Raw genomic sequence first — 25,815 nt, forward strand, 5'->3', positions numbered from 1 at the left:
CAAACGTGATCACTACTATAAGGCAATATTCTGAGACAACAAAAAAAGGTAAATAACTTGAAAGCCACACATGACATAACTTCATTACCTTCACTTTCACAACTACATCCATGCCCATTTTTCTATAGGGAAGAGCACAAAGAACAAACTATAAACAAATCACAAGGCCTGTTCTGATGCAAAAAATCACTTAAGAACAGGACTCAGAGACTCTTTTGAACAAATGACAGATGAAATGTGATGTGTAATTCAACAGAAGTGAAAAGAAACATATACAGTTACATAACACCCTCCATCATGCAACCTAGAATGCTAAAACATTCTTTCTTCTGGTTCATATTTCCCATTAATTAATAACAAAGGTTCTGTCAGCCAAATTCTGCCCTCATTCACACCTGTTCATCTTTCCACTCACAGCTGGCTAGAACAGACATAAGCCCAAAGAGAATTCAACATTTAAGTTGAATCTTTATTAATAATAATCTGGATTCACTACCAAGAAAATAATTACTGTGCCCTTCACACATCACTATTGCAAAGGTGTTAGTACAAGCACCTCTGCAAGAAGGGCCTTCTCTGATGCCCTGAAACAGCTGATAAAAAGTATATCCTTCATGATACTTGAATTATTTTCTGAGCAGAAAATGTGCCATGGGCTGATTTTGAAGCACTCAATTTTTATTACTAACTTTACACTACAACTGTTAACAAATTTTGCACTCAACTGCCATACTTACAGTTTCGCATATTTGCTAAGAGCAAAGGTTTCAAGTAAAACTGTGATTAGAGATGTTGGTATGAACTGATTTGGACAAGATCCATATTTGCATCAATGATGTGTAGAGCAATTTTGTTTCTAACACAACATGAAAAGATGTGCCTCAGCAGCAAAGCTACAAAATAAACCGGTCTTAAAAAAAGAAAATTCAAGCTGTGAACTTTCTGCCTCAGTTATCAGCAGCAATGTTAAAGTCAACTGCCTCTCCACACTGTGGTTGTAGGAGCAAAAAGGGGGCCAAATTTGAAGACAGTGATGCTAAAAATCAGAAATACGTCAAGAGCAGCCATCTCCAAAATCTAACCACATGCTCCTCTGAGAGTAGAGTACTAAAGACAGACTGTCCAAGACAGTGATGCTGCAACTTGAGTGCTGTAGCAGCTGAGGAAACTGACAAGCAACCAGCTCTGCGTAGGCTATTAGGGCAGAAAGGGCAATACGAGCCTCCAAGGTTGTATTAACTCCTGCGTATGTCTTCACACAGTAGAACCACTTTCTGCAGGAGACATGTGGGAAAGCCTCATCTGCAGAGCCATTGCCACAGCAGTAGTGGCAGGCAGCCAGTAGGCTGTGTGCAATCCCAGGACGTCTGCCAGATATGGCATCTGCAATGTTTTAAGTTCTAAACATCTGTTTTTTGAAGGGGGAAAACTTCAAAACTTTTATCCCCTCCGCCTCCTCCCATAGAACAAAGAGCTCAGTGATGCACATTTCCACAGGTTCCCCTTGCCTGAGTGGGCAGATCCTGGCCCTGGACAAGTCTGCTGACACATGAGCTGAGTCTGCTGACACATGAGCTGGGAAGGAGTTCATGATATCAGTGCTGCACTTGGCATTCAGATATAACAGGGATGAAAGTAGTACATGTGTTTACATGCATTTTAAACAAACCAAACTAATCAGTTCAAAAAATTAGTGAGCTTCAAAGCTAAAGGAACCTTTTTCTTCTTCCTCCACCGCCTTCTGCAGCCTGGATTAAAACTGTAAACTGAGTTAAACTTCAGGAACTACTCTGTCATTCATACCACCAGAAGAAAGATGGGAGGGGTAGACAGGGCATTTTTCCAGAGTGCTTTACTTTGAAGAGCAAATAGTTGTGGTTGACAGCATTACAATATATCCTCACACACCAGCATTGGTCTTGCCACCTGCTCTGAGCCCTCCTGCACACCTTTTTGCCTGGTAGGCAAAACTTCTAGTACAACTAAAGTCTATGAAAATGTATTTAATAAGAGTTCTAGCATTTATGGAAATCTGCCAGCTACACTAAGATGAAAGATAAGAATCAAACCACTGAAGAGACGTGCAAGTAAGCTATTAAGATCTCCCAGTAATCTGAAATCTGCCCATTGTGCAGTTTTATTGTGATCACTTTTCTGCTCCTGATCATCAAACATTTAAAATGTTGTATCAAATATTCCTGAGAAGTCAGGATTCCTGACAAGCAGAAGGCAGCTCCCAGTTAAGGTTCACTCAAGGGTGAACCAACTCTTCGGACTATCACCTTCAACAAGAGGACTACTTTGGCATAGGCCAGTGTTGCTTCTGAACCAGCCCCAATATGCCCACTTTGTAACACAAGAGACTGTGAGGCCTGCTTCCTGCCTAACTTCTGGTCCCATCCAGAAGGCAACACAGTTCAGGAGCATCCAACTGTCCTCATACACCGTCATGGAGAGGCAGTCTACATGTACAATTCTGGGCACCTCTCTGCATACTGTGTATCTTAAAAATAAACTCTGTCATACTGTAAGTTACTCGAAAAGAAGAGGAAGAAGAAAATAATAACATATGCAAAGTGTAAGAACAATTCTCCAACTGCCTTTCCCCTGATACTTCCTGTCTCTCCTCCTTTCAGTAAGTACTTATATCTCACATGACATATTATCTTGTTCAATTCTCTGCCATCTGCTGAAACAAACTCACACAAAATGAACAAGAATATTTTTTTCCACAGCACTAGTTACATAAGCATCAAAGCACTACTACAGAATTACTTACTGTAGGAGGAGAAATAAAACAGTTGAGAAAGATTTGCTTGGAGTTGCAAGTAGGAAGTGAGAGACAACAAGGACATCAACAGCTAGAATAAAAAGGAGTGAGAACATACCCATGAAAGTGCTACTACTGATAATAGACGAGGGTTCCAAACTTCTGTTTAAATCAAGCTTGTCTGAGTTCAGACTTCTGCTTTTTAGTCCAGTTCCTTCATTTTGAGTATAAATGGAGTTAATCAACTTGCTGCTTGTAGCCTGCATCCCAATAATGCCAATGCACTGGTCAAAGGGATCTTCCAGTGGAAGTGAGTACTGACAGCATTCCTTTTTCTTTAAATATCCAGACTCATAAGGATCCAGGTTTGCTGTTCTTTGGTCAGGGCTGCAATCTAAAGAAAATGAAATTACTTTTATATGCACTCATCACAGCACAAAAATTATTTAAGACTAATTTATTTTTCAACTTACTTGGGCTGCATGCTTCAAAGGTCTCAGAGCTGTATGTGTTTCCTTTCAAATACATAGACCCCGAAGTACCCAGGTAGTGGCATAGAAATGGATCTGCAACACCATCCAAGTCTGTTTCACTGCCATTATCTAGGTGGCAAATGCCTTAAAAATATAATTGACATATCAGCACATGGTCTTAAGATTAAGCTTATACTTTCCTAATTTTTGTTCTGTTAAGAATCCCATCTTTTCAATGAAGTTTCATAGTATATTTAGATCTTGTTTAAGTTTAGGTTAAATTTTTAATGAAAAGGCCAACTGTAAAAAGAGTTTAATTAATTCATCAATTAACAGAGAACATGTCACACTTTACTTCATTACATGGTCACTGGATAATAGAACAAATCCAAACACAGGGATCAGAATCAAGGAAGCCAGGCTTATACTCTGTTATACAGCCACTTTCTAGAGAAGAGAGTGGTAATGAGAAAGTCCTGGGTGGAAAAGCCAGAGGGAAACAGCGAGTGTTCATATAGCTCTTCTGACTTCCAGGTCACTGGCTTGTGAAAGCTATGGACATGCTCCATGGCTCTTGCTCTGCAAACAGGCATACTGTCTAAAGACTTTCAAATCATTGATCCATTCAATCCTGTCCCAACTGCTGATGTCTGTACCCCTAGCATTTTCCCAATAAGATGCATTTTCCTTGCTAACTCAGGTATGTTTTGGACTCTTAGGCAACAGATGTGTTAAAAGTGCTGCAGCTTCCATCATCCAATTATCTTAAATTGTTTATTAACTCTGGCCCTTACAACTTATCTGACAGGAAATTTCATCACTTCTGTTACGCTAAAGTTATGCTGGTATTAACATCCATCTCTACATTCCAGTACAACCATTCCTTCCAAACTACAACAGAATAAAACACATTGTTACAACTCCTTCTGGTCACTCTTATTTTGGAAATGTGATCATCAGTTTGAATGTACCCTTGAGAATAGAGAAAAACATTTAAGCAAAGCCATAGTGTCATTTGGATGAGCAGAACCATGTTTCTGTTATTAGCTTGCTGATGCAATCGCATGCAATAAATCTCTCTGAAACTTCACTGAAGATGTTTCACTGGTGTTATTTCCTTAAGTTAGAAAGGCAACACGCAAACTGTAGCTACTCAAGCAAGATGGAAAATTTGCTTAACATTTCACACTTACCATTACTGTCTCTCTGTTGTAAGAAATACCCTCCCACAGAAGATGTGAGGAACTGATGATGACTACCATTTTCAGATGAACCATATCCATCCTGCCTTTCAGCCAGCGTGCCCTGGGATGACAGGTAACTTGGAATGTCAGCAGGCAAATTTGTTTCATCTGTGATGAAGCAAAACACGTACAAAAGCCATCAGCATACTTCAGGATTTGTAGAAAAATTTTTATATTTGTCAGAAGAGTGCTGAAAGTAACAAACAACTCACTCTTCAGACTGAGAAAAAGCATACAAATATTCCTACAAGAAAGTGACTGGAAAGCAATCACAAACATATATATATATATTTCTTTCCAAGGCAAACCTTCAGTTTACATACCTGTATTTGTGATGCTGCAATCTTCATTTCTCCTTCTAGTGTGGTAGATGATGACCACCCACACCAAGGAAGTGCCCACCACACAGCAAACCACAGCTATGATGACAATGCCAACTGTGGCCCATCCATCATCATCAAGTGCTGGAGCAATGTTTTGAGGAGAATCACAGGTGGGAGTAGGAATTACATTAAGACGAATGTTGCCTCGTTCTGTTCCAAGTGTATTAGACATTTCACAAGTGTACTTCCCAGCATCTTCTACATCTGTATCCACAATAATTAATAACTGATTGCTTGCAGCAAAGAAATGTCTTTCTGTTACCATGAGAGGGCTGTCATCCTTGGTCCAGTTCAGTCGGGGCGGAGGGCTACCACCAGCAATGCACTGTAAGACTGCAGTTTCACCTTTTGTTACAGTTCGATCCAGCAAAGGCCGCAAAAATGATGGTGTTTCTGAAAAGAAAACGTAAGCTTTATATTCTATATAACCTTGCAAAAATGGGGACATGCTCCTTTCTTTCACAGCTCAAGAGATAAAGCTAAAGAAAACGCACCAGTAAGGCCTAATGAAGCTTACTGTCATTTTTGGAGAAAACACCTTAAAGAATTTGAAGTAAGAGTCTACAGCTTGCTTGTCAGTTGATCAGATTTAGATGCTGACTTTCCTTACAAAGATACAAAGTCCAAATCATATATGCTTGAGAGTATAAAGAATTAGATTAAAATGGCTAACAAATCATCAGGAAATTAAAAGATAGGAAACTTATTCTTTTCATATATATTATAAATTGTTTCAACTATACATGAGAAACAAATCATTGAATGGCTAGGGTTGGAAAGGACTTTTAGGATCTGTCCCTACCCCCTGCTATAAGCAGGGACACCTCCCACTAGACTAGGTTGCTGAAAGCCCCAAGTGTAACTATCTTTTATTATTTTGCCTCCTAATAGTAATTGTGTGCTGGTGTACATATTTCTAATCTGTAACTGTGTCTCAATGTGTAATATTTAAGAATACAGTAATTATTAAACACCACTTTGAAAACAATGCAATTTTTTTTTATCAGTATGTGATTTTAAAACTACTCAACAATAGTTCAGTCCTTCAAGAAGATTTATACTTTTAAGAAATGCCAGTTTCTTACCTAGAACTGTTAATGTGGCATTAGCCGAAATGCTTCCAGCAGTATTTTGAGCTGTACAGCTATAGACACCTGTGTCCTCAATTTTTACATCAACAATAAAGAATACATCATCTTCAGGCATGACATGCATACGCCTCTTGCGTGCTGCTGGAAAATCTGTTCCACCATCTTTCTGCCAAGCAATCTGTGGGACAGGATGCCCAACTGCAGCACATTCCAAACGTGCCATTGCCCCAGCACGAATGGTTAAGTCCATAGGAATCTTCGTAAAGGAAGGCAGCACTAAAGAAAAGTTAGTGATACCAAAACAATAATTAATCATAAATGAAACATACTTTTAGGTAGGTTGCTCCAAAAGTAATGACTTCTATTTATTTCCATGGAAATTACAGCACAATAACACTATTGAGAGTAAATTCTCAGATGCAACACACTACTTTTCAACAGTCTCCACCATTACCTATGCATTTTTGTCAGTAATGAACAAGAGCCTGCATGCCTTGCTCATAAAAAACTGCACCAGCAGAGGTGACCCATTGTTTCATACTTGCTATGACAGCACCATAGCTAGAAAGATGTTACCCACGCTGTCCATCTTTATTGTCCCACACAGACAGAAGTCACCAAATCTGGATTGTATACTGGGTGGATTGGATACTCCAGCAGAGACTGGCAATATGCTCCACAGTCTTCAAACTTGCATGAGGCTCGGCATTATCATGTTGCAAGAGAAAGGCTGTCTTCTTCTCTGGCTTGACTCTAGAAGTTCAAGCCTTTAGATTAGTCAACATCACAATGCAGCAGTCCGACTTGGTGGTTTGTCTGGGATTCCAGAAATCCAGAAGGATCACCCCTTTCCAATCACAAATGACTGTGCCCATCACTTTACCTGTTGAGGGCTGCATTTGAACTTCTTCTTGATGGGGACTGCACAGATCACACAGATCATCAGTCCAGGGATTACTGTTTCGAATCTGGTTCGTAGTGGTGACACCACATCTCATTACCAGTAATGAAGAGATCCAGGAAACCGTCACCTTCAGCCTTGTACTGGTCCAACAGGTACTCACAAACTTGCATATAGTATTCTTTCTGTTCTTGTGTGACCATTTGTAGGACCTATCTGTTGCAAATTTTCTAATACTCCAACATTGTCACCATTGTTTCCTACTCACTGAAGCTGATACTCAGCTCTGTATACAGTTTCCTTATTATAATCTACTGTTTCGCATGGATGAGCTGATTGAGATGCTCTTCATTTCGTAGAGTGACAGCTGTGCATGCCTGAGCAGAAGATGGCTTCTCTTTTACATTGCTGTTGTCAGTGCTGAAATGCACCACCTCACTATGCTAACATTCACTGTTTGGTCTCCGTGAACATTCAGTGCAAATTAATGTCAGTGGATGCATTTTTGAATCTACATGGATTCAACTCCATATCTTTGCTTCATATGCAGTTCCATGTCAGATGTAATTTTGTTAGACTGCCTCTCTGCTGTGATCTGTTGCATGGCAACAAGATGCAATGGAATACTGGCAGCAAGATTCAACCTCTACTGCCTTACCACCAACATTCACCTCTGATGTTGTGGGCCAACATAATAAAATGGGAGTCATAACTTTCGGAACAGCCCTTGTACTTTTTGGCACAACATGCTCATTATTTTAACACTCTTCTTGGATCTAAAAATGCTCGAAGCCCCATAACCTGAATTTAGCAGCAGCCAGCAAAAAAGAAAGGCAGAGTTGTGTAGTTTGTGAGACTATCAAGATCAAAATCTCATTTCTGCTAACACCTTCCTTCAGAATTTTGCCATTAATACTTCAAAATGGAGTATATGGAGTAGAAAAGACTAATATTTTACCATTGTGTTACACAGAGTTTATCACATTTACTAACATTGAGCTTGTTTTTTTTTCCCCTATACTGTGGTTCAGCACAATGGCTTAAAAGGTAAAACTGAATGGTGATCTTGAAACCAGAAACATTTTAAGCAAAAATAAATCAGCTTATTAATGGAGATTTTCTTCTTCAAAGGCTTTTTTTCATTCTTTCCTCAAAGATGCAGATGATGAGAATGCAAATAAATACATTTATGTATCTTGATTAAAATGACTCTATTATCTACAAGCAACAGGTAACATACTTACTGTTTACTGTAAGTTTGGCTTTAATAGAGTAGGATGAACCAAAGTGATTTGAAATTACACATTGGTATTTCCCTTCACTGCTGAATTCAACATTGCGCAGTCGAAGGATGGTGGTATACTCCATCACTTCACCGCCTTGCGCCCGGAGGTGTGCATAATTCTCCATTTCAGCATCATGCAGTAATTCATTGTCTTTCTTCCATGCAAAGGTCATTGGGGAATCACTGCTGCTGGCTGCCGAACATACAAAACTCAAATTGGAGCCTTTAATTGCTGACTGTGTTTCTGGCTGGACAGTGATCTGTGGCTTAGGAAAATCATCTGCGCAGAGGAGAGAAGGGAAAAAAAGAAAAAGCAACACTGAGAAAGAGTAAAATATATGTGAGCCCTGAGAACTATTTTTAGAAAAGTTTGTACAACTTGTTTTATAGGTTTAAGAGAAGAGTCAAGCAAGTATTTCTAAAATGGATACAAAATGTTTTTGTGTTAAATTTTGTCAGCCCTAGAGCATTTAAAGATGCCATATTTATGAATTTATTGTGCCAAGTCATCTCTTATTGAAGACAAAGAACGTTTAAAAGCAGATTGTGTGTATAGTTTCTTCAAGAGAGAATGACCCCTTGACATCTGGAAGAATTATTATGAATCTAAGTCACGAAGCATACTCTTCATCTTTACAACACCTCAGTCTGCTATGAGTTTTTCTTTATTTAAAGCATAGTTATTCTGCTATCAGAAACAATGTTTAAGTCCTAGGTTTTCCCCAAACTTGCAACAACAGCAAAAAGTACAAAAGTTGCTGTCCCGATGATTTGCTGTTCTCCGGCCTATTTTGCAAACACAGCAGTGTTTAAAATCCCATAAAAAGGCAGCGCACAAGAAATTAAAGTAGTTATTCTCTGGAAGTCTTCTTACTATTGTTAAATTACCTCAAGAATGCTCGAGAATTGCTTGAGAATGCTATTTTGTGAGTTTGCAGAATTAGCTGCCTTCTGAACTACTTATTCTGTCAACTGCATGTACATGTACAAAAGAAGTAGTTAAATACTTAGGCTTTCAAAACCAAAAGGCCTCAGATCTCTCCTACCTACCGACAAAGATGCAAGCTCGAATTTCATATGCAATGAAAGAAATCCCCCACCCCCAAACTCCTCCTCATTACGGACCCTGCTTGCACTGCAGAGTTATACTTTACCTTGCCCATTTGTTCTTTTGTCTCATCCTTTTGGAAACTACATACCACAGTCAAATCATAATTTCCATAAATGATCTCAACATGGCTTGTTACAGAAGAATATACAGACAGTCTGAACCTGAGCTACAGGTCATCACCTGAAAGTCTGAAGGTAAGCTCCAGGTACAGAGAAACATGGATCCCCCTCCCTGATCTGAACCTTTGACCTGGATCTTAAGAATTAACCAGGCCACTTTGTTTTTCTCCTTCATATCTATGCATTGAATCCTCCAAGACAGATCATACTACTTGCAAAATGAGTTGATATTGTCAAAAATTTGCATAAAGATGACTAACTTTTAAGTACTTTAATTAGCCATGTGACAGAGCAGAAGGATATATTTCATTCTATTTCAGTTGTTATCATCAATAAAATAATGAAATGTTTTAAAATGGTAGTTATTTGAGGGAGGGCATGAGAAAGTCAATCAAACAACAAGCACACAAAGTAACAAGCTACAGAACATGAAAGACAAAACCAGTAATGTGTTTTCTTCAGGACAGAATAATGTAGGAGTGTTTATTTTAGTGCGTGTCACACATAGATGCATCACAGACACACACACACACTCTTTCACTTCTGAGGAAAGTATTTCTCATTTTGTAGAGGCCACTTGACTATTCTATAATGAAAATCAAGCTATTCATCACTGAGGCAGTACTCTTAGCTCAGCTTTAGTAATTAATTCAGGTCACAAAGACATCTACTTTTATTCCACAGATATCTTTGGTACAGAAATGCTTTGCAATTTAGCTCAGCTTGAAATGCATGGCTTTAGAAAGCATAAATTAAATGAATTTTCTATTCTTAACTTCACAAATATGAAACTCTTGTCTAATGTGCTATCATTCAGAAAATAAAGAAGAGTCCGTAAATGTGTTAAAATTCATTAATTAAAAATGTCATTCAGCAGTTTAAAGAAAGATCACCGTCTCCTGTGGTTTAGCAAAGAGATATATATTTAAAACCTCCAACTGAATACATTGCTAGAATTAACTTCTCATAAATAATTTTATTATATATATATATATGTGTATCATTCATATATGAATGATATGTCATTCATATATACTTCATTAGCTATCAAGCACTCAGTAATTTAGTGCACTATGTCAACTTTTCCTTTTCAGCACTAGCTAAATTATGCATCATCTATTCATTACTTAACATTAATATATTAAAACATTTGACTGCTAACAGGAAGAGAGAAAAAATTTTATATAACATTTTATGTTCAGTGCCTGCTTTGTCATTGAAAAAAAGGATATGAGTGGAAACAGTATAAGCTAAGCAATCATACTTGCAATGAAAGGAAAGTTACTGAGAATATAAATACAGTGTTCAAATTTTCTTTAGTAACAGAAAAATAATATATACATAACAAAAACATCAAATCCAAGTAGCTTCCAATATCCTTAGATTTTCAAAGTTTCCAATTAATTCATTAGGAGTACTAAAAGACACTTGCATTGTTGCTCTGAATTCCTAGTATATGTACACGATTCTCCCTCATTCATGTAACAGTCATAATGAATGCTACTCTGTGCAGGAAGAGAAATTTTATCCAGAGGCAGAAGCTATCATCTGAAATCCTCAAGCCTTAAGGTAAGAATATTTTATATTCACTATCTGGCATACTGAAATACAAAATATCAATAACATAATTGTGGCAAATTAGAAGTTTTAAAACATAGTTCAAATACAAGCAGTAACTAGAGTTCCCATTTTTGAAGCAGACTTTTTGAAGTACACACAAAGAAGTCGGAGTATAGCTATTTATCTTCTACTTTTTTTCAGATTTGGAATAAACTCAAATTTGATGAAATATGAATATAACTTGCAAATAATCAAAAACAAAAATGGCACCTTAAGTTAGCCAAAATATGGCTCACTTAAGAGGTACAGCTTCTGAAATAATATCCATCTTTAGAAGTATATACATTTACCACCACAAACTGCTAAGCTTTCTGTGTGACGTTCTATGTATGTAAGCTGTACATGAAACAAAAGTCAGGAAAATGTCACTACCCATCTTGTAGAAAGCCACAAATTTAGTTCATCTACATCAGTTTGGGAACAGAGAAGAAAATGTTAACAAATATTAAATCCTTTCCATTTTACTAATAAATTCAAAACATATCAAAGAAGCCACAACCAAAATCAATCCATTCAGCAAATTCTTTTCTATGTCATGAGGAATAGACACTATACTTACCACAGACAAATGCATCCAGGCTGACAGCAAAAATACTTCTCCCTTTTAGTAACTGAGGATGGGCACAACTGGCATTTACAAAGTTCTGAAAGTTGTTCTCTGACATCCACTGTGGTAGCCACTTTAACTGGCAGTCACACAGGAGACTTGATGTGTTTAAGTGCCTAAGAAAAAGCAATTGCATTCAAAGCCTGTTTGCTTGGATTCCTATATGGCAAGTCAATAACATAAAGCTAATTTTTAATCTAAATACTTCCATTACAAGAAAAAGTTACTAATGCTATTTAGCTCAAATGTGATGACACTATTTGTGAGTACTGTGAAATTTTACAAAGCACACATGTTCTCCCTGAACTCCCAGTTTCTGCAACATATAAGCTTTCAGGCAGCTGGACACGTTTCTAGTGTATTGGGTACAAAACTACAGTCAGCAGTGGAAGACACACAAAGAGCACTTAAAATAGCAGTCCAGAGGAGAGGTGTTCTGAATGTTAACACCAAAACAATTCTGAGACAATTTCTTTCCTCATTCTCATTTTTGTCAGAATTTATCTTGTGGCACATACTTTAAAAGGGGAATGTAGAGATGAAGAATAGTCAGTACTGCAAAAACAAGTGCAGAAATGGTTATCAGTGCACCTAACTTCTGTGAATAAATAGCTACATTCACAGAGGAATGAAATAATAAAAAAAATAAACCAGAGTGATATTCTGCGAAGCACATACAATCAATAGCTGAAGTAGGAAGTGTTCAGTTCAGTTAGAATGAAACAACTAGATGGGAATTTATACCAAACAGTTTTACTTCTGGGAAAGTACTTTCTATCATTTGCTTGTCTCTCGTCTCTAGTTGGAGATACGTAGTTGGAGGACTACTAGGAGATTCGGGAAAAGTACAATAAAAAACAAAACCAACAACTTTTGACTAGTTACTTCACTGAAGTGTTCAGAGACTGCTATCTTGCAGCATCCCACATCTCCTAAAGCAGTGCTATCCTGTCATTTCATCACATTTGATCGTTCTTCAAATCATCTGAATCAATCCCTAGATGTCAGTCCTGGGCTCCCACTGCTTCTTTTGTGCCACATCTAGCAATTGTACAACAGCTGGCTGGCTGAGTTCAATAAACTAATCGATACAACCACATTCAAGCAAAGGAAGAGGAGAATGCCTGGCTACAGATAGAAACATGGCAGCTGCTTTCTACAGCACCTGCAGCTATGTCAGGATATGGTTAACATCAAATTGAACATTAAATGAACCAAACATACAAGGCTCCTCACTACTTTTTCTATTGCACACAATACCATGTAACAAGAGCTTTATCTTCTTGTTACTCTTCAGTTTGTTGCCACACTATGCAATAGATCAACTATGAACAACAGATCTGACTATGGAAGGCTGATTTGAATATGGGAGAAAAGAACACGTATTTAAGAGGAAGTATTAACGGTGCTTAAAAAGGAGTAATAGCCACATTTTTCCCTCCAGAAAAATATAGCTATAAAATCTAATGCCTTGATCAAAAAGTAAGAGTGAGAAGACAAAAAAAAAAAAAAAAATCAAGAAGTTCACTAAAAGAATACAGTCTTTCCAATGACCGCTTCATGACTTCTCTGAAGACCTGCCCCTGTGCTGCACCACGACTAAAGGACCCAATTACAAGCACTGACAACTTGGTCTTTATAAAAGAATTACTTTACTGCATTTCACTGGTCCAGTAAGCTTTAGCTCAGCAATAGCACTGCTGATGCTACAGCACATTACATCCAAGTCTCCCTTATCTAGTACCTATTAGAGATCAGCCAATTTAAAATCAGGACTCTAGATACCAAATGTAGCAGAAAATGAACACTCCTTACCCTATGCCATCTCACTTAAACATACTTGTCACATAAAGAATAAATAAAAAAACACTGACACCTTCAGAAATATTAATACATGAGTTTATCACCATGTCAGGCAACAACTTATGAAGCTCTTATTATATAGATTCATATAGTTAGGAATTCAATAGAGGTGAATTTTTTGACAGAAACTTACAATTCTTTGAGTTTCTTCATTTGTGAAAAAGCATTTCCTTGAACTGACATAATTGCATTATTGCTTAGATCCCTACAAAACAAACAAGAAGAAAAACATGAGAGTAAGGAGTAATTTATTGAACTAATGTATTCAACATGAAGAGTCCAGGAATAGTTTGTTATGTCAGTTACATACAAAGGTTTTTCTAGCTTAAAAACCAAAGAGACAATATTGAAGAGTTTTACAGCATGCTTAATAAATGTGAAGTTTTCTATATTAGTATTGAAATTCATATTCAGCAGAACTCCATTAAAAACCCTCTTAAGAATACTCTATTTTTTGGAGTAAGTGTATTTCACTCAAAGTCGTAAGTAAAGCTCATCAGTCCTATCTGTTTTTTTCAAATGATGGCTTAAATGAAAGTATTTACTACTCACAGGTGTTCAAGTGCATCCAAGCCAGAAAATGCTTTCTTTGTAATAGATCTAATTCTGTTTCCTTGCAGTACCCTGGAAGAAAAATAAGTACATAATGCAAAAAAGACATAGGCTTTTCTGGAGTCAAACAATTGCATTTTTGGCATTTATTTCCAAACTGTGAATTTGAATATTTACCATTCAGCCTTCCTCAATGTAGAAAAATGCCTCACCTTTAAAATAAACTGATTTACTGCACTTGACTAAATATCTTGATTTTACAATGATTTTAAAACATGTTTAATGTATACAGTTCAGGAATGCAGATTATTTATATTTATATTTTTATTATTTCATAGATGAATATTTTCATATTTTTATGCACATTTTCAAATTATTTTTCCATACCAGTGAAGCCATTTCCATTGGATGCTGCACCACTTTATCAAAGACTATTCCTGGCACTATACCTCTGTAATATTGGATACACTCAAAAAAAAAAAGTTTCTATAAATAGCACATTTGAAATCTGTGCATGTATTTCAGATTAGCTTCACTCACTGAAAAAAATCAGAAATTGCTTTCATAGAAACTAACATTTTATATCAAATAAAATGTTAAGGGAGCAAAAATCACCTTAACTATGGAAAACACACCATCATATTGGACTGGTCCATCAAAAGTGGCATAATATAAGCTACTTAAGTATTTTAAAAGGAATTAGAGATGGTGTAGAGATGGTGGTACTCACAGCTTCCTAAGTTCATCCAGACCTGAGAAGGCACCATTCATATCTTCAATAGTCCACGATATTTCATTATTTTTCAGATCTCTATTTACAAGGAAATGGGACAGGTGGGGAAATCAAACCATGAGAGATATTAGGAAAAACGAGGTATGTACTTCTTAAATAACACTTATTATTTAAAATAATTCCTGAAATCACTGTCTGGCAGCACATTTTTTCTCTTCCTTTTTAGTTATTTCATTCTCATTTTTACTGGAAGACTTTAACAACTACCAATTAACACTTTTTCCACTGATAATTACAAAGATAACAAAACAAAAGTTAATAATTATTATAGAACAAAACGTCATTCCCTTGGAGGGTCTTCAGATACAGGACAGAAGGAGCATCAGAAGGGAAGAGATCAACTGTTGCCTCCTTCAAACTAAAATACATCTAGGCCTTTGTACACTGTGAACATTAATACACTGAGATTAATTAATAAGTAAACTTTCTACATTCTATACTGTTCACAGAGCTAGCTATGTTATCTGTGACACACAAAGAGATTAGAGAAATTTGCGAAAAGAACAACGAATCGATAAGATAAGGCTAAAGGAGAAGAAGTGTGAGAGAAAAAGTTTAATGATTCCTCCTGTGTAAATTTAGAAACTTGACACAGTCTCTTGACTTTTTTTATGATCTATATATGTATTTAAAAAACACAGAATGCATCTCTGTAAACTACATCTTTGGAGGATGCCTCTAAATGCTATCACTCTTTAAAGTCTAGAGGGAAAAGTAACTTCTTCATTCATCTGGCTAACAGATGAATCAGTGGTTTGCAACTGAAAGATTCTAATGAAGCAAAGAATTTTTTGATTCATTTACTTCTTTCTTCTCCTTCCTTTAAGAAATACTATTTCAAAATACGATCAAATGCTTAAAACAATTGCTCGATCAGGACAAGCATCTACATACAGAGTGTTATCTGCTTAATTCTACCATGATGGAAAGTATGGACTCAGTTAAGACAGAACTATCAGGTCCCGAAAGCTGTAGATAGCAGTGCTGCTCACTACCTCTGAATGGAGAATTGCTACCAGAAAGTTTGTATTAAAACTACCAGTATCCACTGTGCACAGCCTTTAAGAAATAAGCCCTACTTCTCCAAACTAGAGTGGAAAAAAAAAAACTTACTGGGAAAAAAGAAAAAACACTACGCTAGGAAAGTTACAAAAGGCAAAGCAAAGCAAAACAACAACAACCTAACAATGTACAAAGGATTTCTTAATGTTTTTAACCTTAAAACTCATGTTAGTCAACTTACAAAGTCTGTAGACTAGAAAGTCCCCGGAAGGCACAATCAGCAATGTAGTTTACTTTGTTGCTTCCAATGTACAGTCCAACTAGCACGCTTAAGCCAACAAAGCTTGAATCATCTAACCTTGCTAAGTGATTGAACGTCAAATCTCTGCAAGTTTAAGGAAAAATGGATTTTAATGTTTTTGTTGCATTAGTTGTTACTCAGTTCAACCCAGTTGAATCTTCAAGTAGGGGAAATGGTTCCTTTTTTTTTTTTTTTTTTTACAATGGTCACAAAACCTACCACACTGTTTTTCACCATACAGCTTATCTTTTCCAATTATTCACAAAATACTGCAGAACAAATTTCTTTCATTTGAAAATGATTGGGTTACAGCTCTAGAACAACTACAGTGAAATGAAGCAGTCACGGTTGGCTTCAACTTCTTCCAACAAAATTTAACTGTCTTACATGTAGAAAAGTTGCTGTCACCTTGGAAACTTTGTTATGAAAAATTCACACATCAGTGGTAAGAAGCTCATGCTTTGGCATGTACCCTAATTTCAAATCTGGAATAGAATAAAAGCTACTCACAGCTCACTGAGTTTTTGGCAAAATTCCCAGGCGTCAGGACTGATCCTGCTGATGGCATTTTGGCTGAGATGGAGCTGTTGCAGCATCAGCAAACCATAAAGCCAGCCTTTGGTTACCTCTGTTAAGTTGTTATGGTCCAGCTGCCTATACATACACAAACAGACAAAAAACCTAAGATTCAGAAACTCAGTGATGCGTGTGCTTTGCCACAGGTCCACATTCGACTTCATGACACTGGCCAGATAGCTGCAGCCTATATTTACATTTAAAGTTTTACGCATGCATTCAGAATACACTGCTTTACATGCTTAGTGATTAACACTAGCTGCTTTTCAAACCACACCAGAATACCTTAGTTCAAAAACACTTCTATATTTTAGCAAGCAATTCTATTATGTACAATCCTACTTAGTGTAATAGCAGAATCTATGAAAGTTGGTACTCACAAAACTTCCATGTTGGTTAATCCCCAGAATGCACCATCCATGAGCCTAGTAATCCCGTTTCTCTGTAGTTTCAATGACTTCAAAGCTGGAAGTCCTTGGAAAGTAAGCCCATCTATTTTTTTAATTTTGTTGCGATTCAACTCCCTGCATCAATAAATTTTACAGTTTCAGCAGAAGTTTACTTGCATACCAACAACTCTTCCTACCTCCCTGGAAACAAATTTCACTGAAATACCTGCCCTGCAAATTGAACAACAGAATCATAGAATCATAGAATCACTAAGGTTGGAAAAGACCTAAAAGATCACCCAGTCCAACCGTTCACCTATTCCCAATAGCTCCTACTAAACCATGTCCCTCAACACAACATCCAGTCTTTCCTTGAACACCCCCAGGGTCGGTGATTCCACCGCCTCCCTGGGCAGTCCATTCCAGTGCCTGACCACCCTTTCTGAAAAGTAATACTTCCTCATGTCCAGCCTGAATCTCCCCTGATCTCCCAACAGAAGCAAGATGTAATAAAATTCAAACCTTTTACTGCAATGCATTATGTTTAACCATGCTATTACTGTTTTGCCTTTTTGATATTGAGGACATGTACTTGATAGTTACTTGATGTTTAAAGAATCTAAGGGAAGATTAAAAGGGGGGAAGATTTAGGTTGGATGTCAGGAGGAAGTTATTTACTAGGGGAATGGTGAGGTGCTGGAACAGGCTGCCCAGAGAGGCTGTGGATGCCCCATCCCTAGAGGTGTTCAAGGCCCTTCATGTGGCACTGGGGCTGGAGATTCATGATCCTTGAGGTCCCTTCCAACCCTGGCCATTCTGTGATTCTGTGAATCTTTCTAGACCTAAAATGTCATGATCGATCCCCTTCTCAAAAGTGAAAGCACGTTCCTGCTGTCCATTCAGAAGTAGAGTTGTTAATTTTTGCTTTTAATTTGCATTCCAATTGATTATTGATTGCAAAGTTAAAATTTCTAGTTGCAATACTTAGCCAGAACCAATATCCTGGATAATTTCTCCCTCTCTTAAACTGGAATCAGGCAATCCTTTTGTAGGCCTGAGTTTGGGACTCACATGTAATAGGAATTATAAGGTATAAGTAATGCTGGAGGGTAAGCTGCAGTGAGAGCAGTACATCATGTTTTCTATTTTCCTGCTCTTTACAACATCTCCTTGGCTTTGGTCCTTTTCAACTAGAAATCCAATCCTACCAACTCCAGGCAGCTTTCTGAGTTACGTGAAAAAGTAAGTCTACACTCATGCAAGTACAGAAAACAATGTACTTGCATGAAAATTAACTGTTTTTATAACAGTGGATTTTAAACTAGCTGCTGTTTGCTAAATCAATAGTTGTATTTTCATTTATTTATTTATTAGAAACAACTGATATATAAAGTGACAATACTGGACAATACTACAAAAAGGCCCCTAAGAAAAATGTGGCAAAGAGTGAAAATTTGCCCCTCTAAAAAGATCTTTATCAGCCTGTATCCCATTTAACCATGAAGAATCCTCTCCTTCCAAAAGTCACTTTGTTCAGATAAACAAAGACTAAAAATAAACAAAAAATTACTTCTCCACACTCATTACTATACAGTATATGAGTATGTATACTATATCATATGTATACTATTGTATTATACAATTATTATTCAGGCTCTCAGCTTTCTAAGACTTCAGCTGCCCTCTCAGGTACTCTGATACAAACTCCATCCAATAACAAATACATAATACAAAACTCCTCTCATCCTCCCATATGTTTAAAAGTTCTTAAGTTGTAAAGAACATTCAGTGAGAACAGCCTTCATTTCTTCTTATCGCATTATTCAAGTGATAATATGTGAAGATTGCTCCAAATGTAATGCCTCCTATTTTATTATATTGGCACACAACATTAGAGGTGGACATCAATGGCATGGCAGTAGAGACTGAACGTTCCCACTACAATTCAGTTCAATTTTGTTGCTGCGCAACAGATGGCAGCAGAGGGGCAGGCTGACAAAATGGCATCTGATATGAAAGTGCCTATGAAGCAAAGGTGTTTTACTGAATTCCTTCATGAAGAAAAAACTGCATCCATTGCTATTCGTGAACGCTTGCTGAATGTTTATGGAGATCAAACAGTGGATATGAGCACAGTGAGACGGGTGGTGCATTTCTGCAGTGATGACGGCGCCAGTGGGTCACCTCCACTCATGCAGATTTTTATGAGCACAGTACACAGGCTGTTCATAGCTGGAACATATATGCATAGCTAACGATGGTGACTATGTTGAAAAATAGCATTTTGTAGCTGAGAATTTGCTCTGCCAAAGTGTTATTGTGCTCACACTCTTCTGTTGGGGTTTAATTCAAACATTTCCTCTGTGCACAGGAAAGACACATTCATAATTCCCATTTGTATCAAGCATTCTAACATTTCACTGTTCTTAGGGCTTTTTACTTTCAAAATTAATCTAACAGTTCATCTTGCCTGTTGAGAATGGAAAATAACTACTTGGAATTTAACAAAGTGCAGTCCTAGCCCATCTTCTTGTCAACTTATCATACTCTTCAAGTTTTCCAAAAGAGGGGAGAATATATTTCCCCATATTTGTTCATATTCAGTAGCTACATTTATTACTCAGTAAAATAGTTATAGACTGTATCACGAGTGAAAATCATAAAATTCTACTTACTCAAGCATATTGTTTATTGTAATATCTTTCAAAAGCAAATTAATTCCCTTTATAATGCAATGGTTGGATTTGATGATTTTAAAGGTCTTTTCCAATCTAAGTGATTCAGTTATTCTAAATGATTCTGTGCTTTTACAAACACACAAAGAGACTGATGTAGTGAGTGACATAACTCTACTTCATTTATTAATTTTTCCAATGTTTTTTTTTACATAAATACTGCTATTTGCTATTAACCTTTTTTTTTCTTTTCCTTTAATAAGCAGACACAATTTTAAACACAAAGACTATTCATATCTCACCAATATATAAGACTGGTTTTGTTCAGTATAAAGCTGCAGTTAGTAAGGGTTGTAGTAATGTTTTCTGTGCCTGTCTCTGCGACTGCTTTAATTAAAGGCTAGAGTTCAAGCACTACCAGTGCTTGGAGAGCCTGAAAACAATTAGTCAATTGTAGGCTGCACTTACAGGTGTTGCAGATGGGAAAGTTTAAACATCTTTTGAGGGATTGCTGAAATTCTGTTCCTGTTCAGTTTTAATACTTGAAGTGTGGTAGACAAATTGTCAAAGGTACCAGGCTCCATGGAGGTTATTCGGTTACTGTTAATGTACCTGTTGAAACAATGTCTAGAAGGTTAAATTTACAGTTATTTAATAAAATTTTAATACCAAGTAGTGAAACATAGAGTTCTTAGACTGCTTATACTGTGATAAATGAAATTTCATTAATCGCATTAATCAAAGCTCTTGACAACTCAGTCTACAGTCAAATAGTATTTTGCTACTAATATTTTTCTCTGTTCTGCAAGAGCGCATTATTAGCAGAAGATAGCATGTTGCCAAAATATAGTATGTTGCAACTCCATTACTTTCTTCACAGTGTAGCTCTCTCTTTGCAGTACTGCTATAAAAAACATTAAGGTAAATTCAATGAAGTCCACAGAACTTCATGCAACTCGAGACTAGACCAGCACCCACAGCTTAAATTCATTTTACTATGTAATTTTTCTCTCAAGAGAGACATATCCATTTGTTTCATCTCAACGTTGTTTACTATGAATTAAAACAGTTAATTGCAGCAACTGGTAAATTCAAGTCTACAACTTAGGTTAAGATCAGTGGGTAAAAGTAGGAACATTTAGTAAGTGTCTGATTAAAAAATATCTCATTCTTCAACATACAGTTGCCAGCCTAAGCTTGCCATCAAGTTTTTTTCTAAATAACATGGGGAAAAAAAAAAAAAAAAAAAAAAAGGAAAAAAGGAAAAGAAAATGTAAAGTAGGTTTTACTTACAGATACTTGAGCTGTAAGGAAGGAAATGATGACATTTTTAGCTCTGATATGTTGTTGTTGCTCAAATCCAAAGTTTCTAAACTCTGAAATGGCTTCAGATGTTCAGGTAAGATGTTGGCAATCTTATTACTGGTCCTGAAATTTAAGGATAGTAATTAAAAAAAAAAAAAAAGTCATTTCCAGAGCTTGTTATCTTGTTAACTAAGCACTACTCTTAAAATTAGTACTTAATTTCCCTGCTTGTTCTAATAGGCTGAGCATTAATTTCTAGTTTTCTTGAATTACAAACTAGAATGCTCTGAGCAAACAAGTCATCAACATTTCTTGATTCCTTGAAGCATTTTCCCAGCAAACAGGGCAGGGGGGAGGATGAAGAAGTATTATAATCCAAAAGTATTGCATTGTTTTTAAAATGTTAAAATGAAACACTATGTTCATTAATCTCTGAAAAAATGTAGACATATGTTATTTGCATTGAATATACTATGTCACAATATTGCAATGAAATCTGGTCATAGTTGCTTTTCATTTTAGTCAAACTAACATAACAGTACTCAGACATTCTGCTTCGTTTTTCTGAGAACTCCTACAGCATGAAATTCAAACTGAATTTCCACAAAAATAGAGCTATGTAAGATTGATGACAGTGCACTCCTTCCAGAAAAACATTCTCTAATACTACAATTAGATCTAGTATTTTATCCAGCAAATTTTTCTACTGTGTTAGCAAAGAATAAAATTTGTGCTTCTCACAACTCTTCACAGACTGTCTGGACATCTTCTTTGGTTAGATTTCAGCTAAGCATCACATTCAATTCCACAGTAAAGAATTTACAACTATTTAAAGACATGGCTATCCTAGTCTACTCTAAGAAACATCTCTATTTTCACTTCCAATTAAATGTACTTTTTCTAGCAATATATTTCATGTTCATGCACAGCAACTACCATATTTTTCATCCCAGTTGTATCATACATGAACATCAGCAAAGTGAATAGAGTTATTCGTTGGGGCTAATGGTACGTAAGGGGAAAACATACATGATTAATTAAGTGAATGCAACCCAAAATGATCCTTGTTACACTCCAAAGCTCAAGTCAGTTCTGGCTGTGGTACATTCTATTCCTAGTAAGACGAATGATCAAAATTTAGGTGCTCTCCTCAACTTCCAGAGACTGAAGGCAAAGGCAATTTCAGGTTAAACTATCAACAAAAATGTTGATTCTGGAAGGTGTTTGCCTTTATTAGAAATAGTTGCTCTGGATAAAATAGTAAGCCATACACTTAGAATGGCATGGACAACCCTCACGTAAGCAAGGGAAGGATTACTAAAGACAAAAAAATCCTGACTCAAAAATTGAACCATAAGTTAGATTAATAGGCCTTCTGACCACATGTGGGAATGGATAAATGATCTTGCAACTCCTCCAACGCTGCTCTTGTATCATGTTTCATTACTCAGGCTGTCTGGTAGAGCTATACTACATTATCTAGGAAAAAAACAACCTCTTAACAGTAAGTTTTTATAATAAATGGAAACAAATTACTTTAATAAAAAAAACAACAACAAATACCACCATGTGTCAGTTCCACTGTCCAAACAAGACTGTGAGTTAGATAACAGGTCACAGAGTTGCCTTTATGCGTTAGTTTGTTTATAAGGTAATTACTAGCAAGGTATTAAAACTGCCAATTACTTGAGCGACGAATAAAATTTTCCTTGCAGTAAAAGTGTGCTCCAGCAGAAGCCAGCAATTTCCTGAACTGCACGCCTCCTAAATTGCAGTGTGAAAGTGTTCACTTACAGACACAGCTTACACAGTGCTCTCTTTGTGTCAATATTGCTTCATAAAACAGAAATTCCTTACAACTGGCAGGATAATAGCCTCTGTATTACAAAGTTTAGTTGGACCTAATGGAACTGAATAAAAGTCTTACGCAGCCTTCAGATTAGCCCTTAAACTAACTGGCAAATTATTTGATGCAGACCAGATTGCAATAAAAACATAAAAACAAACAAAAAAAATCAGCTAATTTGTTTCAGGGATTGTTCTTTTTCAGTGATGATAAGGTCATTTAATAGGCAGAAAGTAACTTCTTCACCAAAACAGAGGTCCACATCAAAGTCCTACTCCATCTCATAATGAAAATCAAATGAACCCTTCACCATGCCTTCTTGCCTGTCTGTATTTGTAGAAGCCACTCAAATGCAAAATGCCTAAATGCTTCTCTCCTTACTGCCCCAGCCTCCTAATCCAGTTTTCTCTTTAAAAAATTCAAATGCCATAATTACCCAGCACTGAGAAAATCTCAAAGTTTTAACGTTCAACCCTAGTTAAAGTGAAAGTCTACTTCTAATTTGACTTTTCTTCATGATCTCCTTTCAGAAATTCAAATAAATATTGTATTCATTCCTTTAATGAGTGCCAAATAAATATCAAAACTACTCAAAAAGATATGATTGAAAATGCAAGCTTATCTAATTGTTACAACAGATCCAAAGAATATCCTCTACCTTGGTACAATCATATGAGTTTGTTCACTCTGCAGAAAAATGTCCAGTTGCTGTAACTACCGTGTTCACACAAAAGAAGGTCTGCATGCTGCACCAATTTCATTTTTCAGATCCTGAAGGGAAAATTAAAGCAAGCAGGGATCCCTCTGCAGTAAGTCAACCAGTGCATGAAGTTCTCACAGAAATATGCCAATGGCAAACAGATCACAATTTCTCCATTTGCAAGAACATGCAACTTCCTTAGAATTTTTCCTGATGCACCTGATGAAAAAAGACCACTGAGGAACATAATCAAACCCACCAAAATATCCACATTAATTTGAGTGTATCTCTTGCTGTTCAACTATTTACAACTTGACCTAGTTGAACAATAGTTGTTCAACTATTTACACCTTCAGATCATAAAGAAAAAGAAAACAACCAACCCTACCAAAATAGTGTGCACGTAGGTTGATTTAATCATTTTCACATAAGCCTGAGTGAATACCATCTCAAGACAGAATATTAGTTTTTCATTAGGGTATGAGAAACACTGGATTTTCCTTTCCGAATTCATGACTTTAGACACACCAGTAGGTCAAAACATTTACAACAACCCCATCAATCATGATCTCAAGATTCATTCCGTATAAACAACAGCTACAACATACCTGACATATTGACTTGTACTTCCCTTGCCTCTAAGGAAATACAAAGCAGGATAGCAATTGCCATATCCATTTTGTTAAGTATCTAGTTAACACTAATTAGACACAGTTCTTATGCGCTGGGGGGAAAAAAATTGTTTTTAAGATGTGAGGTACTAGGATTATGTATCTCTTAATAAAGATTGCCAATATGCAATGTTTTTTTTATCTCGAAGAAGAATCTACATAAGCTTAGAAATGAAACTTCATTGATCTGATCTTATGATACAGAAATTGCATCTCCAGATCTGAAGCACTGTTTTCCATTTCTAAAAAAACCTCACTACAAGAAAAAAAAAAAAAAAAAAAAAAGCATTCTTGCACTTCCCTGTCTGTGCAGCCTGTTTCCTAAAACTGTATAACAATTCTCTTTTAACACCTCTGTGATTCTGGACTATCTCCTGTCCCTCACCTAATCCCTGAAAGGCAGAATATATTAAATTTGCATTAGGAACAAACAATCACGGTGAAATCTCTTGGTCACTTGCTAAATATCAAGAAGATATATAAGGAGAAAAAAACATTTTGCTAGGGCTAGATACATCTTTCTGAGCAATGCAGAAGCTATGATACTGGGATGCTGGGGTTCACAGATACTTAGTTTGTCCATCTTCTAGTTACACACTTTCAAGATTAAAGCTGGCTTGGAGGTAGCCATGTCAGCACAGGACAAGTAGACGTGACCATCCATGCCCATCCAAGTACATACACAGTCATCTCCATTATATTACAATATGGCACAAAGTCTACTTTTTCACAGGTTGCTTCAACCTGTTCTTCCTTCCACTCACCCCTTGGTGTCATACGACTCCTTTTACATTTGCTACTTGCACATTTTTCTCAAACGCCTCCAGACTTTTGGACTTTTAAGATCCTCCAGTTCCTGGAATCTTTGCAACTAGTAGAGATGAAGGAAGAAAGGTTTCACTGGAAAATATTTCCGAGATGATGATGACAGATATAGAGCCAGGCTTACTTGGCAGTTCTACTGGTAAGTCTACAAAAGTCTGCTATCCAGTTCACAGAGGCTACAGGCCTTGAAACAAGTAGCTGTTCTTTCTTTTGAAGGTCTCCTTCATACCACCAATCCTTGCCCATCCACTGTTTCTTCAGGTCAGATGTTTTTTGTGCTTTTTGTGGTATACAGTCTTAAAGCATAACATCAAAACTTGTTAAGTCTATACCTACTGATTCCTTCTCTAAAACTTAGACCAAAGATTTGCCATTTCCTAAAACAAGCTGGAAAAAGGAGGAGAAAAACATATAGAATGAAACTACTCTAGGATTCAGAGATGATTTAATAATTAAAAGTAGACAGCAGCAAATCCAAAGCTCCAAGCAGTTGATACTTTCAAAGCAATTATCTCTTGATTCCAGCCATAATACCAATATGAATAATTAAAATTTCCTTCCAAACTCTTTTCTTGATACTCTGGAGTCTGTTTCCCATTTCACTTTTTGGTCTTTCCGAAATAATCATACATTACTTAGCATGTGGTAGTCAACTGAATGCATAACTTCACCATTTTAATGAAGGTAAACATAAACAATGAAAATACAGCTAT

At 36.6% G+C, this 25,815-nt stretch overlaps 1 protein-coding gene across 1 annotated transcript in view; it reads right to left on the reverse strand.

Annotated features, from left to right (window-relative positions):
• Nucleotides 1-25,815, reverse strand: part of LOC122180838 (leucine-rich repeats and immunoglobulin-like domains protein 3) — a 50,975-nt gene that overhangs the window by 7,707 nt on the left and 17,453 nt on the right. The window contains exons 4-18 of the mRNA XM_042872750.1: nucleotides 21,049-21,183; nucleotides 20,224-20,367; nucleotides 17,072-17,215; nucleotides 16,626-16,769; nucleotides 16,056-16,199; nucleotides 14,750-14,830; nucleotides 14,020-14,091; nucleotides 13,601-13,672; nucleotides 11,557-11,720; nucleotides 8,107-8,427; nucleotides 5,956-6,237; nucleotides 4,811-5,263; nucleotides 4,437-4,595; nucleotides 3,244-3,387; nucleotides 2,889-3,164 (exon numbers count right to left, since the gene is read on the reverse strand). Coding sequence (XP_042728684.1) covers nucleotides 2,889-3,164; nucleotides 3,244-3,387; nucleotides 4,437-4,595; nucleotides 4,811-5,263; nucleotides 5,956-6,237; nucleotides 8,107-8,427; nucleotides 11,557-11,720; nucleotides 13,601-13,672; nucleotides 14,020-14,091; nucleotides 14,750-14,830; nucleotides 16,056-16,199; nucleotides 16,626-16,769; nucleotides 17,072-17,215; nucleotides 20,224-20,367; nucleotides 21,049-21,183 — 2,735 coding nt within the window. The remainder of the gene's footprint in view (nucleotides 1-2,888; nucleotides 3,165-3,243; nucleotides 3,388-4,436; nucleotides 4,596-4,810; nucleotides 5,264-5,955; nucleotides 6,238-8,106; nucleotides 8,428-11,556; nucleotides 11,721-13,600; nucleotides 13,673-14,019; nucleotides 14,092-14,749; nucleotides 14,831-16,055; nucleotides 16,200-16,625; nucleotides 16,770-17,071; nucleotides 17,216-20,223; nucleotides 20,368-21,048; nucleotides 21,184-25,815) is intronic.

The sequence above is a fragment of the Lagopus leucura genome, unplaced genomic scaffold, assembly GCF_019238085.1.
Source record: "Lagopus leucura isolate 7727_CA_CO unplaced genomic scaffold, USGS_WTPT01 Super-Scaffold_100008, whole genome shotgun sequence".
Taxonomy (NCBI): Eukaryota; Metazoa; Chordata; class Aves; order Galliformes; family Phasianidae; genus Lagopus; species Lagopus leucura.